General features: G+C 33.8%; 1 protein-coding gene across 6 annotated transcripts in view; it reads right to left on the bottom strand.

The window, feature by feature from the left end:
• FER (FER tyrosine kinase) overlaps positions 1-15,816 on the bottom strand; it is a 466,113-nt gene that overhangs the window by 360,076 nt on the left and 90,221 nt on the right. For all 6 annotated transcript variants that reach the window (XM_024125793.3, XM_024125783.2, XM_055086705.1 and 3 more), the window contains one exon: positions 9,066-9,165. In XM_024125793.3, the coding sequence (XP_023981561.1) occupies positions 9,066-9,165 (100 nt within the window). The remainder of the gene's footprint in view (positions 1-9,065; positions 9,166-15,816) is intronic.

The raw sequence follows: 15,816 nt of genomic DNA, 5'->3' as shown, positions 1-15,816 counted from the left end.
GACTAATTCTTAGTAAGGTATAACCTTCCAAGACTGAACCAGGAAGAAATAGAAAATATGAACAGACCAATCACAAGCACTGAAATTGAAACTGTGATTTAAAATCTTCCAACAAACAAAAGTCCAGGACCAGATGGCTTCACAGGTGAATTCTACCAAACATTTAGAGAAGAGCTAACACCCATCCTTCTCAAACTCTTCCAAAAAATTGCAGAGGAAGGAATACTCCCAAACTCATTCTACGAGGCCACCATCACCCTGATACCAAAACCAGACAAAGATACTACAAAAAAAGAAAATTACAGACCAATAGCACTGATGAATATAGATGCAAAAATCCTCAACAAAATGCCAGCAAACAGAATCCAGCAACACATTAAAAGGATCATACACCATGATCAAGTGGGATTTATCACAGGGATGCAAGGATTCTTCAATATACGCAAATCAATCGATGTGATACACCATATTGACAAAGTGAATAAAAATCATATGACCATCTCAATAGATGCAGAAAAAGCTTCGGACAAAATTCAACACTGATTTATGATAAAAACTTTCCAGAAAGTGGGCATAGAGGGAAACTACCTCAACATAATAAAGGCCATATAAGACAAACCCACAGCCAACATCATTCTCAATGGTGAAAAACTGAAACCATTTCCACTAACATCAGGAACACGACAAGGTTGCCCACTCTCACCACTATTATTCAACATAGTTTTGGACGTTTTAGCCACAGCAATCAGAGAAGGAAAGGAAATAAAAGGGATCCAAATCGGAAAAGAAGAAGTAAAGCTGTCACTGTTTGCAGATGACATGATATGATACACAGAAAATCCTAAAGATGCTACCAGAAAACTAATAGAGCTAATCAATGAATTTGGTAAAGTAGCAGGATACAAAATTAATGCACAGAAATCTCTTGCATTCCCATACACTAATGATGAAAAATCTGAAAGAGAAATTAAGGAGACAATCCCATTTAGCATTGCAACAAAAAGAATAAAATACCTAGGAGTAAACCTACCTAAGGAGGTAAAAGACCTGTACTCACAAAACTAGAAGACACTGATGAAAGAAGTCAAAGGTGGCACAAACAGATGGAGAGATATACCATGTTCTTGGATTGGAAGAATCAACATTGTGAAAATGACTCTACTACCCAAAGCAATCTACAGATTCAATGCAATCCCTATCAAATTACCAGCGGCAATTTCACAGAACCAGAACAAAAAATCTTAAAATCGGTATGGAGACACAAAAGACCCCGAATAGCCAAAGCAATCTTGAGGGAAAAAAACGGAGCTGGAGGAATCAATAAGTGGTGCTGGGAAAACTGGACAGGTGCATGTAAAAGAATGAAATTAGAACTCTCCCTAACACCATACACAAAAATAAACTCAAAATGGATTAGAGACCTAAATGTAAGACCAGACACTATAAAACTCTTAGATGAAAACATAGGAAGAACACTCTTTGACATAAATCACACCAAGAACTTTTTTGATCCACCTCTTAGAGTAATGGAAATAAAAACAAAAATAAACAAATGGGACCTAATGAAACTTCAAAGCTTTTGCAGAGCAAACTATAAACAAGACGAAAAGACAACCTTCAGAATGGGAGAAAATATTTGCAAACAAATCAATGGACAAAGGATTAATCTCCAAAATATACAAGCAGCTCATACAGCTCAATATTAAAAAAACAAACAACCCAATCAAAAAATGGGCAGAAGACCTAAATAGACATTTCTCCAAAGACATACAGATGGGCAAGAGGCACATGAAAAGCTGCTCAACATTACTGATTATTAGAGAAATGCAAATCAAAACTACAATGAGGTATCATCTCACACCAGTTAGAAGGGGCATCATTAGAAAATCTATGAACAACAAATGTTGGAGAGGGTGTGGAGAAAAAGGAACCCTCTTGCACTGTTGGTGGGAATGTAAATTGGTACAGTCATGATGGAGAACAGTATGGAGGTTCCTTAAAAAACTAAAAATAGAATTATCATATGACCCAGAAATCCCACTAGTGGGCATATGCCCAGAGAAAACCATAATTCAAAAAGACACATGCACCTCAGTGTTCATTGCAGCACTATATACAATAGCCAGGTCACAGAAGCAACCTAAATGCCCATCGACAGATGAATGGATAAAGAAGACGTGGTACATATATACAATCGAATATTACTCAGCCATAAAAAGGAATAAAATTGGGTTATTTGTAGAGACGTGGATGGACCTACACACTGTTATACAGAGTGAAGTATGTCAGAAAGAAAAAAACAAATATTGTGTATTAGTGCATATATGTGGAATCTAGAAAAATGGTACATGTGAACTGGTTTGTAAGGCAGAAATAGAGACACAGATGTAGAGAACAAATGTATGGACACCAATTGGGGGAAGTCGGGGCGGGGAATGAATTGGGGAAAAAAAGAAAAGTAGAGGCTACAGTGAACCAAAAAGAAATCTGGGAGTGAATAAATGCATAACAACTTTCAGAACAAATGAAGAAAGATGATGAAGTCCACAAAGACTGTAAAACTTAGGTTAATGTGTTAAGTGGACACATGGAAGATTTAAGAAAAGACCCACATCATAATTATCCAGGCAAAATCTATAATGCCTAAGATGAAAAATATACTACATGAGATTAAAGGCAGATTAGACACTGCAGAAAACAAGATTAGTAAAATTGTAGATATAATCATAGAAACTAACCAAAATGAAACAGAAAGCTAAAAAGACAAGGGGAAAAAAATAAACAGACCATCAGTTGGCTGTGAGGCAAATACAAACAGCTTAATATACATGTAACTGGAGTCTCCAAAGGACAGAAGAAAGAGAGACGTAGACAGAAAATATACATGAAGAAATAATGGTTGAAAGTTTTCCAAATTTGATGAAAATTATAAACTCTCAGATATAAGAAGCTCAAAAATCACAAACACAAGGAGAAAAAAACTTACAGGAAGGCACATCATAATCAAATTGCTCAAAATCAACAATAAAAAGGAAATCCTAAAAGCTGCCAAAGGGATATAAAACATGCAGAGCAACAAAGTATTAGAACAGATTTCTCCTTGACAAGACCAAAGGGCAACATCTTTAAAGACCCAACAAGGAAAAAAAATACCTGCTAAAAGAAAACTCTATATCCTACAAAAATATATTTCAAAACCAAAGGTGAAATTAAAACTTTTTCAGATGTACAAAAGCTGAAAGAACTTACTACGTGTAGACTTACATTACAAGAAATGTTAAAGTAAGTAATTCAGGCAAAAGTCAAATGATACCAGATGGAATAAAGAATGCTAGGAAAGATACATGGATAAACATATAAGACGTTTTATTATAATTTTAAAGATACTTAACAAAAACAAAAATATTAACAATATAGTACAAAGTTAAAAATATATGCAAAAGTAAAATATATCACAACAATAGAACAAATATAGGAAGACTATATCAGTGTAAGGATTCCTTATTATACACAAGGTGATATAACATCACTTGAAGGTATACTATGGTAAAGCAAAGATAAAATAACAAAAAAAAAGTTACAGCTAATAACACAACAAAGGAGATAAATGGGAATCTTAATAAATTTTTTTCAATTATTCCAAAAGAAGGCAGAAAAAAAGGAAAAGGAGAATAAAGGACTGATGAAACAAAGAAAAAAAAACTGCAAGATAACAGATTTAAACCTAACATTGTCAAAATCAATCACATTAAATATAGTCTAACTATCCCAGTCAAAATGTAGATTATCAAGATAAAAAAGCAAGACCTAATTATATGCTGCTTATAAGAAATGCACTTCAACTATATAAAGACTAAAAAATGTTGTAGTAAAAGGATGAAAAAAGATGTATCATGTAAACACTAATCAAAGTATCTAATATTAATAACAGATAGAACAGATAACACAGCAAAGAATACTATCAGGGATAATAAAGGTCATTTCATACGACAAAAGGGTCAGGGCATCAAGAGGATACAACAATCATGACTACGTTTACACCCAATAACAAGAGTTTCAAAATACATTAAGCAAAAAACTGACAAAACTATGAGAAGAAATAGACAAATCTACAATTACAGTGGGAGATTTCAATTGCCCTCTCTCAACAATTGATGGAACAAGTAGACAGAAAATCAGTAACAACCTAAAAACTTTTAATAACACTATTAACCAACTGGCCCAAGATAGCAATATAGACCACTGCAACCAACAACAGCAGAATACATATTCTTATCAAGTGCACATGAAGCATTTACCAAGATAAACCATACTATGGGCCATATAACATGCATTCATAAATGTAAAAGGAATAAAGTCACAAAAAGAATATTCTCAGACTAAATGAAATTAAATTATAAATGAAAAATAGAAACTTTTTTTAATGTCAAAACTTTAGGAAACCAAATACATTTCTAAATAACCTATGTATCAAAGAAAAAAAAAGCCAAAAGGAAATACTTTAAGTATTTTGAACAGAAGAAAAATGAAGACACAATACATACAAATGTACGGAATGTTGCTAAAACAGTCCTTAGGGAAATTCATAGCACTAAATGCCTATATTAGAAAAGAAGATAGTTCTCAAATCAATTATCTTAGTTAGCTTCCAGATTTAAAAAAAAGAAAAAATAGAAAAACTGGTGCAAACTAAGCCTAAAGCAAGCAGAAGGAACCAAAAAAACAAAGATTAGAGCATAAATCAATTAATAGAAAGCAGAAGAATAGAAAGAAAATAAAGCCTAAAGCCGATCTTTGAGAAGATTAATAAAATTGATAAACCTCTAGCCAAAATGATTAGGGAAAAAAGAGAAGACACAAAGTACCAATAACAAAAATGAGAAAGAAAATATCACCACAGATTCTACAAATATAAAAAGGTGGATAAGGGAGTATTCTGAACACCTTAGTACCAATAAATTAAACAAATGAAATGGACAATTCCTTGAAAGATACAACCTACTAAAACTCAAAGAAAAAGATAAACAGAATAGCCTATATCAATTAAAGAAATTGAATTTATAGTTTAAAAATCTTAGCAAAAGAGATAAAAATAAAGCAAGCACTCCCAGATGGCTTCACAAGTGAATTCTACCAATATTTAAGAAATATTATTAATTGAACACAAACATTTCTAAGAGGGGGCAATCATGCAGAGGACAGTATTATCCTTATACAAAAATGAGATAAAGATATTAAAAGAAACAGACAAATTTGAAAATCCATAAAAACTTAGCCAACCATATCAAACAACATAAAAAATAATAATACATAATAACCAAGAGGAGTTTATCCCAGGAATGTGAAGTTGGTATAATATTTTAAAAATGTGAAAATCAATCAAAATAATTCACCATATCAAGGTAAAAAGAAGAAAAAAAATATCCATCTCCACAGATACGGAAAAAGCATTTGACAAAATCTAACATCCATTCTTAAGCAGGAATAAAAAGGAACTTCTTCAACCCGATAAAAGGAAAAACCTTTGAAAAACTACAGTTAACTTCATATTTATGATGAAAGTCTTTCCCCTAACATCAGGGACAAGGCAAACATGTTTGCTCTTTCTACGTCTGTTCAACACTATACTGGAGGGTCTAGCTAGAGCAATTGGGCAAGAAAAAGAGAAAAAAAAAGAAATCCAGATTGAGAAGGAAAAGAAAACTGTCTTTGTTCATAGACAATATGATATTATAGGAGTTCTTCTGAGAAGTCATCTACTCTTTATAAAGATGATGTGATGGCAAATGTTTCCATTTACAGCCATTATGTCAGAACCTTAGTTTGGATACAAGCTTTATGGATTCACAAAATTGTTTTATGGCAAACCTAACAATGTGTTTAACCAACTAAAAGTATTCAGAACTTAATATGCTATAGGTAAGTAAAACCTGTGTATTTTGCATTCAAGAACTTATTATTCCATGCTATCATGAAACACTCTATTAACTTCAGCTCAATAGGCTAAAATTATTTTGGTTGTTCTCAGCATACATGTTATAAATAATAATTAATAGACTAATGTCCAAATTAGTCCAAGTCAATTTAAGACAAACATTTGTTCCCTTGATACAGCATAGAGCAAAATGACTTTGATATTTAGGGTATATTATTCAATACCAAAAAATTTAACTAAAATGGTGCTATATTCATATTACAAATGAATGTTATATTTTACATTAGACAACATAAATCAGTGTTCCTTTGGATATAAATTCTAACATTGAAAATTTAAAGTATTTTGTGTAATCCATACAGCAGGGGTCAGGAGTTTGTAATTTCAGCATTAACCCAGGCTTCCAGCTGATCTGCTACTGCTGCTGAACCTCCAGTTGCAGTAACTGAACCCTTGATTCCAAACCAATCCTTGATCAAATCCAGAATTTAACCCTTACTTACTATAGGAGCTATTTCTGGGTCCTATCCCCCCCAAAGCCTTGTCTTCTCAAGCTGGACACTATATATCAGATTAGGTTTTTTAATAGCTTTTCAAAGACCCCCTAATTTCTAAAGCAATGATTCTGAATGCCAGAGCCACAGCTTGGGTATCCACCACCAGTGCCCCAGCAATTCCTACAGCCCACTCCAGAAATGGCCTGGTGTGGCCTCTCCAGATAAACTAAGGTTCTGACATAAAGCCTGTAAATGTTGGAAGAATTTGCCAACACATCATCCTTATAAAGAGTAAGTAACTTCACAAAAACAACCTATTTCCATGTTAAAGGTAGAAGAAGGAGTTTGAAAACAGATACAAAATTTTCAAAAATATAATTTTATACTTTTTCATGTAATCATGAGTATAAAGATAGTTGTGATTATAAAAGGGAAATTCACATATGTCTCATGCATTTACATAGTTATATAAGAACTTACTTTAAAAGTATATATTCTATACATTATACATTGATTTAGTGGGAGTAATCAAATTCTTGAAAATAAAAAAGTACTATCACTAATACCTTTAGAAAGAAAATGTAAATAAGCTCACATATTTTAACCTCAGGAGACTCAGTCAAATAATACATTTCTTAAGATCAATTAAAACTACGGTCTTCAGATTTTCTAGTTGCCTTCTTACTACTGATACAACACTGAATGGTATTTTATCTCTATAATAAATAATAAAGATAAGTAATAAAGAATAATTATTACCTGTGAATAATCTTTGATAATATAAACTCTAGGTATAAGAACTATTTAAAACTTTATTATGATATCAGAATTAGATTTCATTTTTTAAATAAAAACTATGCCATTAAAAGTAGGTATCAAACACTTGGGAGTAATTATGCACTTCTTTTCCTAACTAATCATTCTCCAACAGATATAGACCTAGTGTGAAATACTTCGCATAGATGGATTACAATATAGTTGGATTAAGTCACCACTTGTTCTGGGTGAATTTAATATGTGGATATTTATAATTATAGGAAATTAATTTGAGAATGCTAGCCAAGCATTATGTAATGAACTTTATAAAACTAACCCTTTGACAGATTGAGTAGTAATGCTCAATGTACAAAACTGTTTCTAAATCACTCTTGATGGTTTAGCAAGGGATCCCTTGTATAAAGACTAAATTTTGAAAAACAGTTAAGACTTGCAGTTTCCAAGTTAGAATATCAACTAGAAGTGGGTAAGCTCCTTGAATGTTTGAATCTCAATAACTTAAAGATAGCAAATGCTCAGTAAATTCTTCTTGATTATATAAAGCACTCTTTAAAATAAAAAAGGAATAATAATTAGGTATACGAAGTTGGAAAATTATGAAATAATCATTCAACATTGGAACTTACATCTAAGATTATCTGATTCCAAAGTCTGACTCATCTTTCCACTATTGCATTTTTTCTTTTCTTCACTTAAATAACTTACATAACTGAATTACAAAAGCATTTTAAAAGATATGTTTGCATTAAAAAGAGATCATAATCTCAAAATGCTGGTTGAGGTACAAGAAAAATACGTAAAAATAAGTAAACTGTGAATATTAATTCACCTAGAAACACTGCAAGAAGCAGAAACGTGAAATAAATGTGGGAGGGATGGAGACAGGGAGAAAGGGAGACACAAAGTAAATGCTGAAGGGAATACTGGGAGGAGAAGGGAGGGCAAGGGAGAGAAGGGGAGGGACAGAGAAGGGAGAAGAAGGAAGTAGGGAGGAGCAAGAGGAGGAGGGAAAGGGAGACAGAAAGAGTGGGGGCGGGGAACTGCATCTAAATCAGTCTCTCTTCTAGTCTACTAGGAATAACAACAAAAACACAGTATTTTCATTGTGTAAGGTATATCCAAATATAGGAGCTGTTTATTTCATTTACCTCAACCAAACGACAAAATAATATCCAAGTAAAAGAAAAAATCATTAATAAATGAGAAAGGTAAAGTTAACAAAAAAATGTTTTAAAAAGTTGCTAATAATGCTTCTATTTAAGCAGAAAACAACAAAAATTTTATAATTAAAATATCTAAATATGAAGACTAGTCACATTTAAAAACTATAACCACAAATCTTTGATTAAAACATAATGTTTCTCTTTCCATTTACTTCCAAAGCTTATTATGAAAATTTTAGTACAATATAGATATAAAATTAAGCTATGAAAGCAAAACTAAGCTATAAAATGACCTGTGATTTTAATGGCATTTAAATACAGGTAAAAAGAGGACCAATAATAGCTTCTAAACAAATACAACTTTATTTTTCTTATTTAGTACTCAGTAATTAAATAAGTAAATCTGAAGCTTATGAGAAAAATTTAAATATTCCTTGCATTCTATTACAAGTACTGCATAATTCTATTAATAGCATGAACTACTCAAAAATAGTTTCCGTTATTTTCAAAAAACAAAACAAAAAAAGAAATACTTATTACATAATTTGGTAATTAGTCTATTTTGGCTTATTTTAATATTTTTAAAATGTGAATTGGTCTAAGTGGAATCATTCCACCACTTATAAAAAGATAACTTTCAAATGATAAGAATAAAAATCACTAAAATAAACATTCTTCATAATTGCATCATACCTTTAGCTACAGCTTCTTTATATTTCTCTTTGGCAGAATTCATTTCTTTTATTAATTGTCTATAACTTGTTTTTAATTTCTCTAATTCTGTCTTTGTGACCTGTCAAAAAAAGAAATGAAAAAAAAATTTTTAATGCTTAAATTTATATCAATCGAGAACTTAAATTCCAAAGCATTAACAGATGCATATTTTACTGCTTATGGGTCAGAGGTGCTCTTTAATATACAATTATAACCAATAAACTAAAATTAGCTTAGAAATCGGTGATAAATTCAACAGCATATGAAAAAAAAAACATTTCTTAAAAAGAGAGCAGATCATGAAATAGTGCTGTCATCATCTAAAATGTAAAGGCCAATAATTAATTGCTGCGCACAAAAATATTTTCTCTAAAAATAATTTAAAATACTTATTTTAATTATACAGAATAACTGAGTTGTCATAATTCACCAGTTCTAACATGATTTTTTTTTTTCACATTGTAACACCTCTGAAAAAATGCCTCTAACAATCATTGCTGGCCAGGCAGCAATCATGACAGTGGTCACTGCATGCACACATGAACTTGGTTATTATTTCTACAGAAAGCCTAGACAAATCCAAGTCTTTGACTCTGTAGTCAAAAAGCCATAACAAGCATTTGAGAAAAAAATTGAGAGTCTTAGATTGTATCTGAAAAACTTCTAATAAGCCTTCTGGAAGAGTAAGAAATCAGCAGCATTAGAAACTTGCTGAAGGGGCATAAGAAACTTGGAAGAAAATCCCAGAGCCCACTTTAAATAAATTCTGCATCACAAATGTTCTTGACAACATGGAGGATTGTACTGTGTAAATAAACAAAAATATCTACAACTATGATATAGATATAAATGAGTTCAAATCATTCCCTTTTAAAAAGAACCTCACTGGTTAACATTTTGTTTTTAATGGACTTTACCTTTTAGAGCAGTTTTAGTATCACAGCTAAATTTAGCACAAAGTACGGAGAATCCCCACTTGTCTTTTACCCTGATTCATGCACAGCCTCCCTGATTATCAACATACTCCCCTAGAGTATGTTTGTAAATTTTTACAACTGATAAACCTACAATGACACATCATTATCACACAAGTCCATAGTTTACATTAAGTTCCACGCGGTGTACATTTCATGGTTTTGAACAAACATATAATGACATGTATCCACCATTATAGTACCACACACAGTTGTTTCACTGTCATAAAACCCTCTGTGCTCCACCTATTCACTAACCCCTGGGAACCAATGATCTTTTTACTGTCTTCATAGTTTTGACTTTTCCAGAATACCATATAGTTAGAATCACACATATTTTTCAGATTGGCTTCTTTCACTTAGTAATATGCATTTAAGGCTCCTCCATATCTTTCTATGGCTTGGTAACTCATTTCCTTTGAGCTCTGAATAATATTCCATTGTCTGGATGCACTACAGTTTATCCACTCACTTACTAAAGGACTTCTTGGTTGCTTCCAAGTTTTGACAATTATGAATAAAGCTGTTATAAGCAGCTATGTGTGGGCTTTAGTGTAGACATATGTTTCCAACTCCTCTGTGTAAATACTAAGGAGCTCAATTGCTGGGTCCTATGGTAAGAGTATTTTTAATTTTGTAAGAAACAGCCAAACTGTCTTCCAAAGTGGCTGGATTATTTTGCATTCCCACCAACAATGAATGAGAGTTCCTGTTGCTCCACAACCTCACCAGTATTTAGTGTTGTCAGCGTTCTGGATTTGGGGCATTCTAATAGATGTGTAGTGGTATCTCATTGTTCCTTTAATTTGCATTTCCCTGATGACATATGATGTTGAGAAACTTTTTATGTGCTTATTTGCCATCTGTATATCTTCTTTGGTGAGGTGTTTGTTTTTTAATCAGGTTGCTGGTTTTCTCAGTAGACTTTTAAGAGTTCTTTGTGTATTTTTTTTATTAATTTTATTTATTTTTGGCTGTGCTGGGTCCTCGTTGCTGGGCACAGGCTTTCTCCAATTGCAGCGAGTGGGGGCTACTTTGTTGCGGTTCACAGGCTTCTCGTTGTGGTAGCTTCTCTTGCTGTGGAGCACGGGCTCTAGACACTCAGGCTTCAGTAGTTGCAGCACATGGCTAAGCAGTTGCGGCACATGGGCTTCAGTAGTTGCAGCGCATGGGCTCAGTAGTTGTGGCTCGCAGGCTCTAGAGCACAGGCTCAGTAATTGTGGCTCACAGGCTTAGTTGCTCTGCAGCATGTGGGATCTTCCTGGACCAGGGATTGAACCCATGTCCCCTGCATTGGCAGGCAGATTCTTAACCACTCCACCACCAGGGAAGAGTTCTTTGTGTATTTTAGATAACAGTCTTTTATCAAATGTGCCTTTGCAAATGTTTTCTCCCAGTCTATGGCTTATCTTCTCATTCCTCTGATACTGTATTTTGCAGAGCAGAAGTTTTATTTTTTATTTTTTTGAGGAGAACCTGAATATAATATATATGATATATATAAAATATATATATATTGCTTGGAGCAGGCAAGAAATATGGACACTTCCATCTACGTGATTGCCCATCACAGTTACTACTCTGGTCTCAGGGGCTAGAACTATTTTCCATTTTGCATACTTTTAAACTGTTTTATCACATTGATGTCTGTTGTTGAAACTTTTCTGAGAATTTTGCCAATCTGGTTCATTTTATCTTGCCTATCAGGCTGCTTTGAGTCATTATAGTTCCATAATTGCTTATAGACCACCCAGAGTGTGCCTGAGACCCTTTTGGGTTTCACTTCCAATGCTCTTACTTTCCCTTAAATTCTGTACTAAAGATGCCATACCCTTTGAGATTGGAGGCACAGTTTTATACCATGACTCACGTCCAGTGTTAAGTACAATTTCTGTGAATGAAAACTCATGTGTTCCTTTGCAATTTGCAACAAGTATCACACACATTTCTGTGGAGTTATAATGTTTTAAAAAAAGAAAGAAAGGAGGGAATTCCCTGGCAGTCAAGTGGTTAGAAATCTGCACTCTCACTGCTGAGGGCCCAGGTTCAATCCCTGGTCAGGGAACTAAGGTCCCACAAGCCATGTGGTACAGAGAGAGAGGAGAGAAGAAAGAAAGGAAGGAAAACAGAGAAGTTTTAAAATTTTGAGGATTTCCAGCTTATCAATTATTTCTTCATGGATCACGCCTTTGGTATTGTATCTAAAAAGTCATCTTCATACCCGAAGTCATCTAGGTTTTCTCCTATTTATCTTCTAGGTGTTTTATAGTATTACATTTTACATTTAGGGCTGTGATCCATTTTGAGTTAATTTTTGTGAATGGTGTGAAGTATGTGTTTAGATTCATTTTTTTGCACATGGAGGTCCCTTGTTCTGGCACCATTTGTGGAAAATATTAACTTTTCTCCCCTGTGTTGACTTTGCCCCTTTGTCAAAGATCAGTTAACTACAATTATGTGGATCTACTTATGACTCTCTCCATCTATTCTGTTCCACTGATCTATTTGTTTGCCTACTGTCTTTCACAAATACCAAACTATCTTGATTACTGTATTTTTTTAATGTAAAATACTCCTTTAAATATTTTTTATATATTAAGATATTTACATATATGAATATACACACATTTTTATAGATATGTATCAAGTCATAAGGCAGATACTCATTATCCAGAGAAAAGTATCAGAATAATTTTTTAACATCTATTTGAAGTATAATTGCTTTACAATGGTGTGTTAATTTCTGCTTTACAACAAAGTGAATCAGTTATACATATACTTATATCCCCATATCTCTTCCCTCTTGCGACTCCCTCCCACCCACCCTCCCTATCCCACCCCTCTAGGTGGTCACAAAGCACCAACCTGATCTCCCTGTGCTATGTGGCTACTTCCCACTATCTAGTTTACATTTGGTACTGTATATATGTCCATGCCACTCTTTCACTTTGTCCCAGCTTACCCTTCCCCTCTCTCCATAACCCAACTCCATTCTCTAGTAGGTCCGTGTCTTTATTCCTGTCTTGCCCCTAGGTTCTTCATGATCTTTTTTTTTTTTTTTTTTTTTAGATTCCATATATATGTGTTAACATATGGTATTTATTTTTCTCTTTCTGACTTACTTCACTCTGTATGAGAGAATCTACATCCATCCACCTCACTACAAATAACTCAATTTCTCTTCTTTTTCTGGCTGAGAAACATATATATGTCCATGCCACTCTTTCACTTTGTCCCAGCTTACCCTTCCCCTCTCTCCATAACCCAACTCCATTCTCTAGTAGGTCCGTGTCTTTATTTCTTTTTCTGGCTGAGAAACATTCCATTCTATATATGTGCCACATCTTCTTTATCCATTCATCTGTTGATGGACACTTATGTTGGTTCCATGTCCTGGCTACTGTAAATAGAGCTGCCATGAACATTGCGGCACATGACTCATTGAATTATGGTTTTCTCAGGGTATATGCCCAGCAGTGGGATTGCTGGGGTGTACAGTAGTTCTATTTTTAGTTTCTTAAGGAACCTCCATACTGTTCTCCATAGTGGCTGTATCAATTTACCTTCCCATCAACAGTGCAAGAGGGTTCCGTTTCTCCACACTCTCTCCACCATTTATTGTTTGTAGATTTTTTGATGATGGCCATTCTGACCGCTGTGAAATGATATCACATTGTAGTTTTGATTTGCATTTCTCTAATGATTAGTGATGTTGAGCATCCTTTCATGTGTTTGTTGGCAATCTGTATATCTTCTTAGGAGAAATGTCTATTTAGGTCTTCTGCCCATTTTTGGATTGGGTTATTTGTTTTTTCGATATTGAGCTGCATGAGGTGCTTGTAAATTTTGGAGATTAATGCTTTGTCAGTTGCTTCATTTGCAAATATTTTCTCCCATTCTGAGGGTTGTCTTTTCGTCTTGTTTATGGTTGACTTTGCTGTGCAAAAGCTATTAAGTTTCATTGGGTCCCATTTGGTTATTTTTGTTTTTATCTCCATTTCTCTAGGAGGTGGGTCAAAAAGGATCTTGCTGTGATTTATGGCATGGAGTGTTCTGCCTATGTTTTCCTCTAAGAGTTTGATAGTGTCTGGCCTTACATTTAAGTCTTTAATCCATTTTGAGTTTATTTTTGTGTATGGTGTTAGGGAGTGTTCTAATTTCATTCTTTGACATGTAGCTGTCCAGTTTTCCCAGCACCACTTATTCAAGAGGCTATCTTTTCTCGACTGTATATTTTTGCCTCCTTTATCAAAGATAAGGTGACCATATATGTGAGGGTTTATCTCTGGGCTTTCTATCGTTTTCCATTTATCTATATTTCTCTTTTTGTGCCAGTACCATACTGTCTTCATTACTGTAGCTTTGCAGTATAGTCTGAAGTCAGGGAGCCTGATTCCTCCAGCTCTGTTTTTCTTTCTCAAGATTGCTTTGGCTATACAGGGTCTTTTGTGTTTCCATACAAATTGTGAAATTTTGTTGTTCCAGTTCTGTAAAAAATGCCAGTGGTAGTTTGATAGGGATTGAATTGAATCTGTAGATTGCTTTGGGTAGTAGAGTCATTTTCAAAATGTTGATTCTTCCAATCCAAGAACATGGTATATCTCTCCATCTATGTGTATCATCTTTAATTTTGTTCATCAGTGTCTAATAATTTTCTGCATACATGATATCACATTGTAGTTTTGATTTGCATTTCTCTAATGATTAGTGATGTTGAGCATCCTTTCATGTGTTTGTTGGCAATCTGTATATCTTCTTAGGAGAAATGTCTATTTAGGTCTTCTGCCCATTTTTGGATTGGGTTATTTGTTTTTTCGATATTGAGCTGCATGAGGTGCTTGTAAATTTTGGAGATTAATGCTTTGTCAGTTGCTTCATTTGCAAATATTTTCTCCCATTCTGAGGGTTGTCTTTTCGTCTTGTTTATGGTTGACTTTGCTGTGCAAAAGCTATTAAGTTTCATTGGGTCCCATTTGGTTATTTTTGTTTCTGCATACAGGTCTTTTGTCTCCTTAGGTAGGTTTATTCCTGGATATTCTATTCTTTTTGTTGCAATGGTAAATGCGAGAGTTTTCTTAATTTCACTTTCAGATTTTTCATCATTAGTGTAAAGGAATGCAAGAGATTTCTGTGCATTCATGTTGTATCCTGCTACTTTACCAAATTCATTGATTAGCTCTAGTAGTTTTCTAGTAGCATCTTTAGGATTCTCTATGTATAGTATCATGTCATTTGCAAACAGTGACATCTTGACTTCTACTTTTCTGATGTGGATTCCTTTTATTTCTTTTTCTTCTCTGATTGCTGTGGCTAAAACTTACAAAACTATGTTGAATAATAGTGGTGGGAGTGGGCAACACAGTCTTCTTCCTGATCTTAGTGGAAATGGTTTCAGAATTTCAACATTGAGGACGATGTTGGCTGTGGGTTTGTAGTATTTGGCCTCTATTATGTTGAGGAAAGTTCCCTCTATGCCTACTTTCTGCAGGGTTTTTATCATAAATGGGTGTTGAATTTTGTCAAAAGCTTTCTCTGCATCTATTGAGATGATCATATGGTTTTTCTCCTTCAATTTGTTAATATGGTGTATCACGTTGATTGATATGCGTATATTGAAGAATCCTTGCATTCCTGGAATAAACCCCACTTGATCATGGTGTATGATCCTTGTAATATGCTGTTGGATTCTGTGTGCTAGTATTTTGTTGAGGATTTTTGCATCTATATTCATCAGTGATATTGGTCTGTAATTTTCT

Source organism: Physeter macrocephalus, chromosome 8 (assembly GCF_002837175.3).
Source record: "Physeter macrocephalus isolate SW-GA chromosome 8, ASM283717v5, whole genome shotgun sequence".
In the NCBI taxonomy this organism is placed as follows: Eukaryota; Metazoa; Chordata; class Mammalia; order Artiodactyla; family Physeteridae; genus Physeter; species Physeter macrocephalus.
Note: the sequence above shows the minus strand (reverse complement) of the source record. Positions and strands in the feature narration are given on the sequence as shown.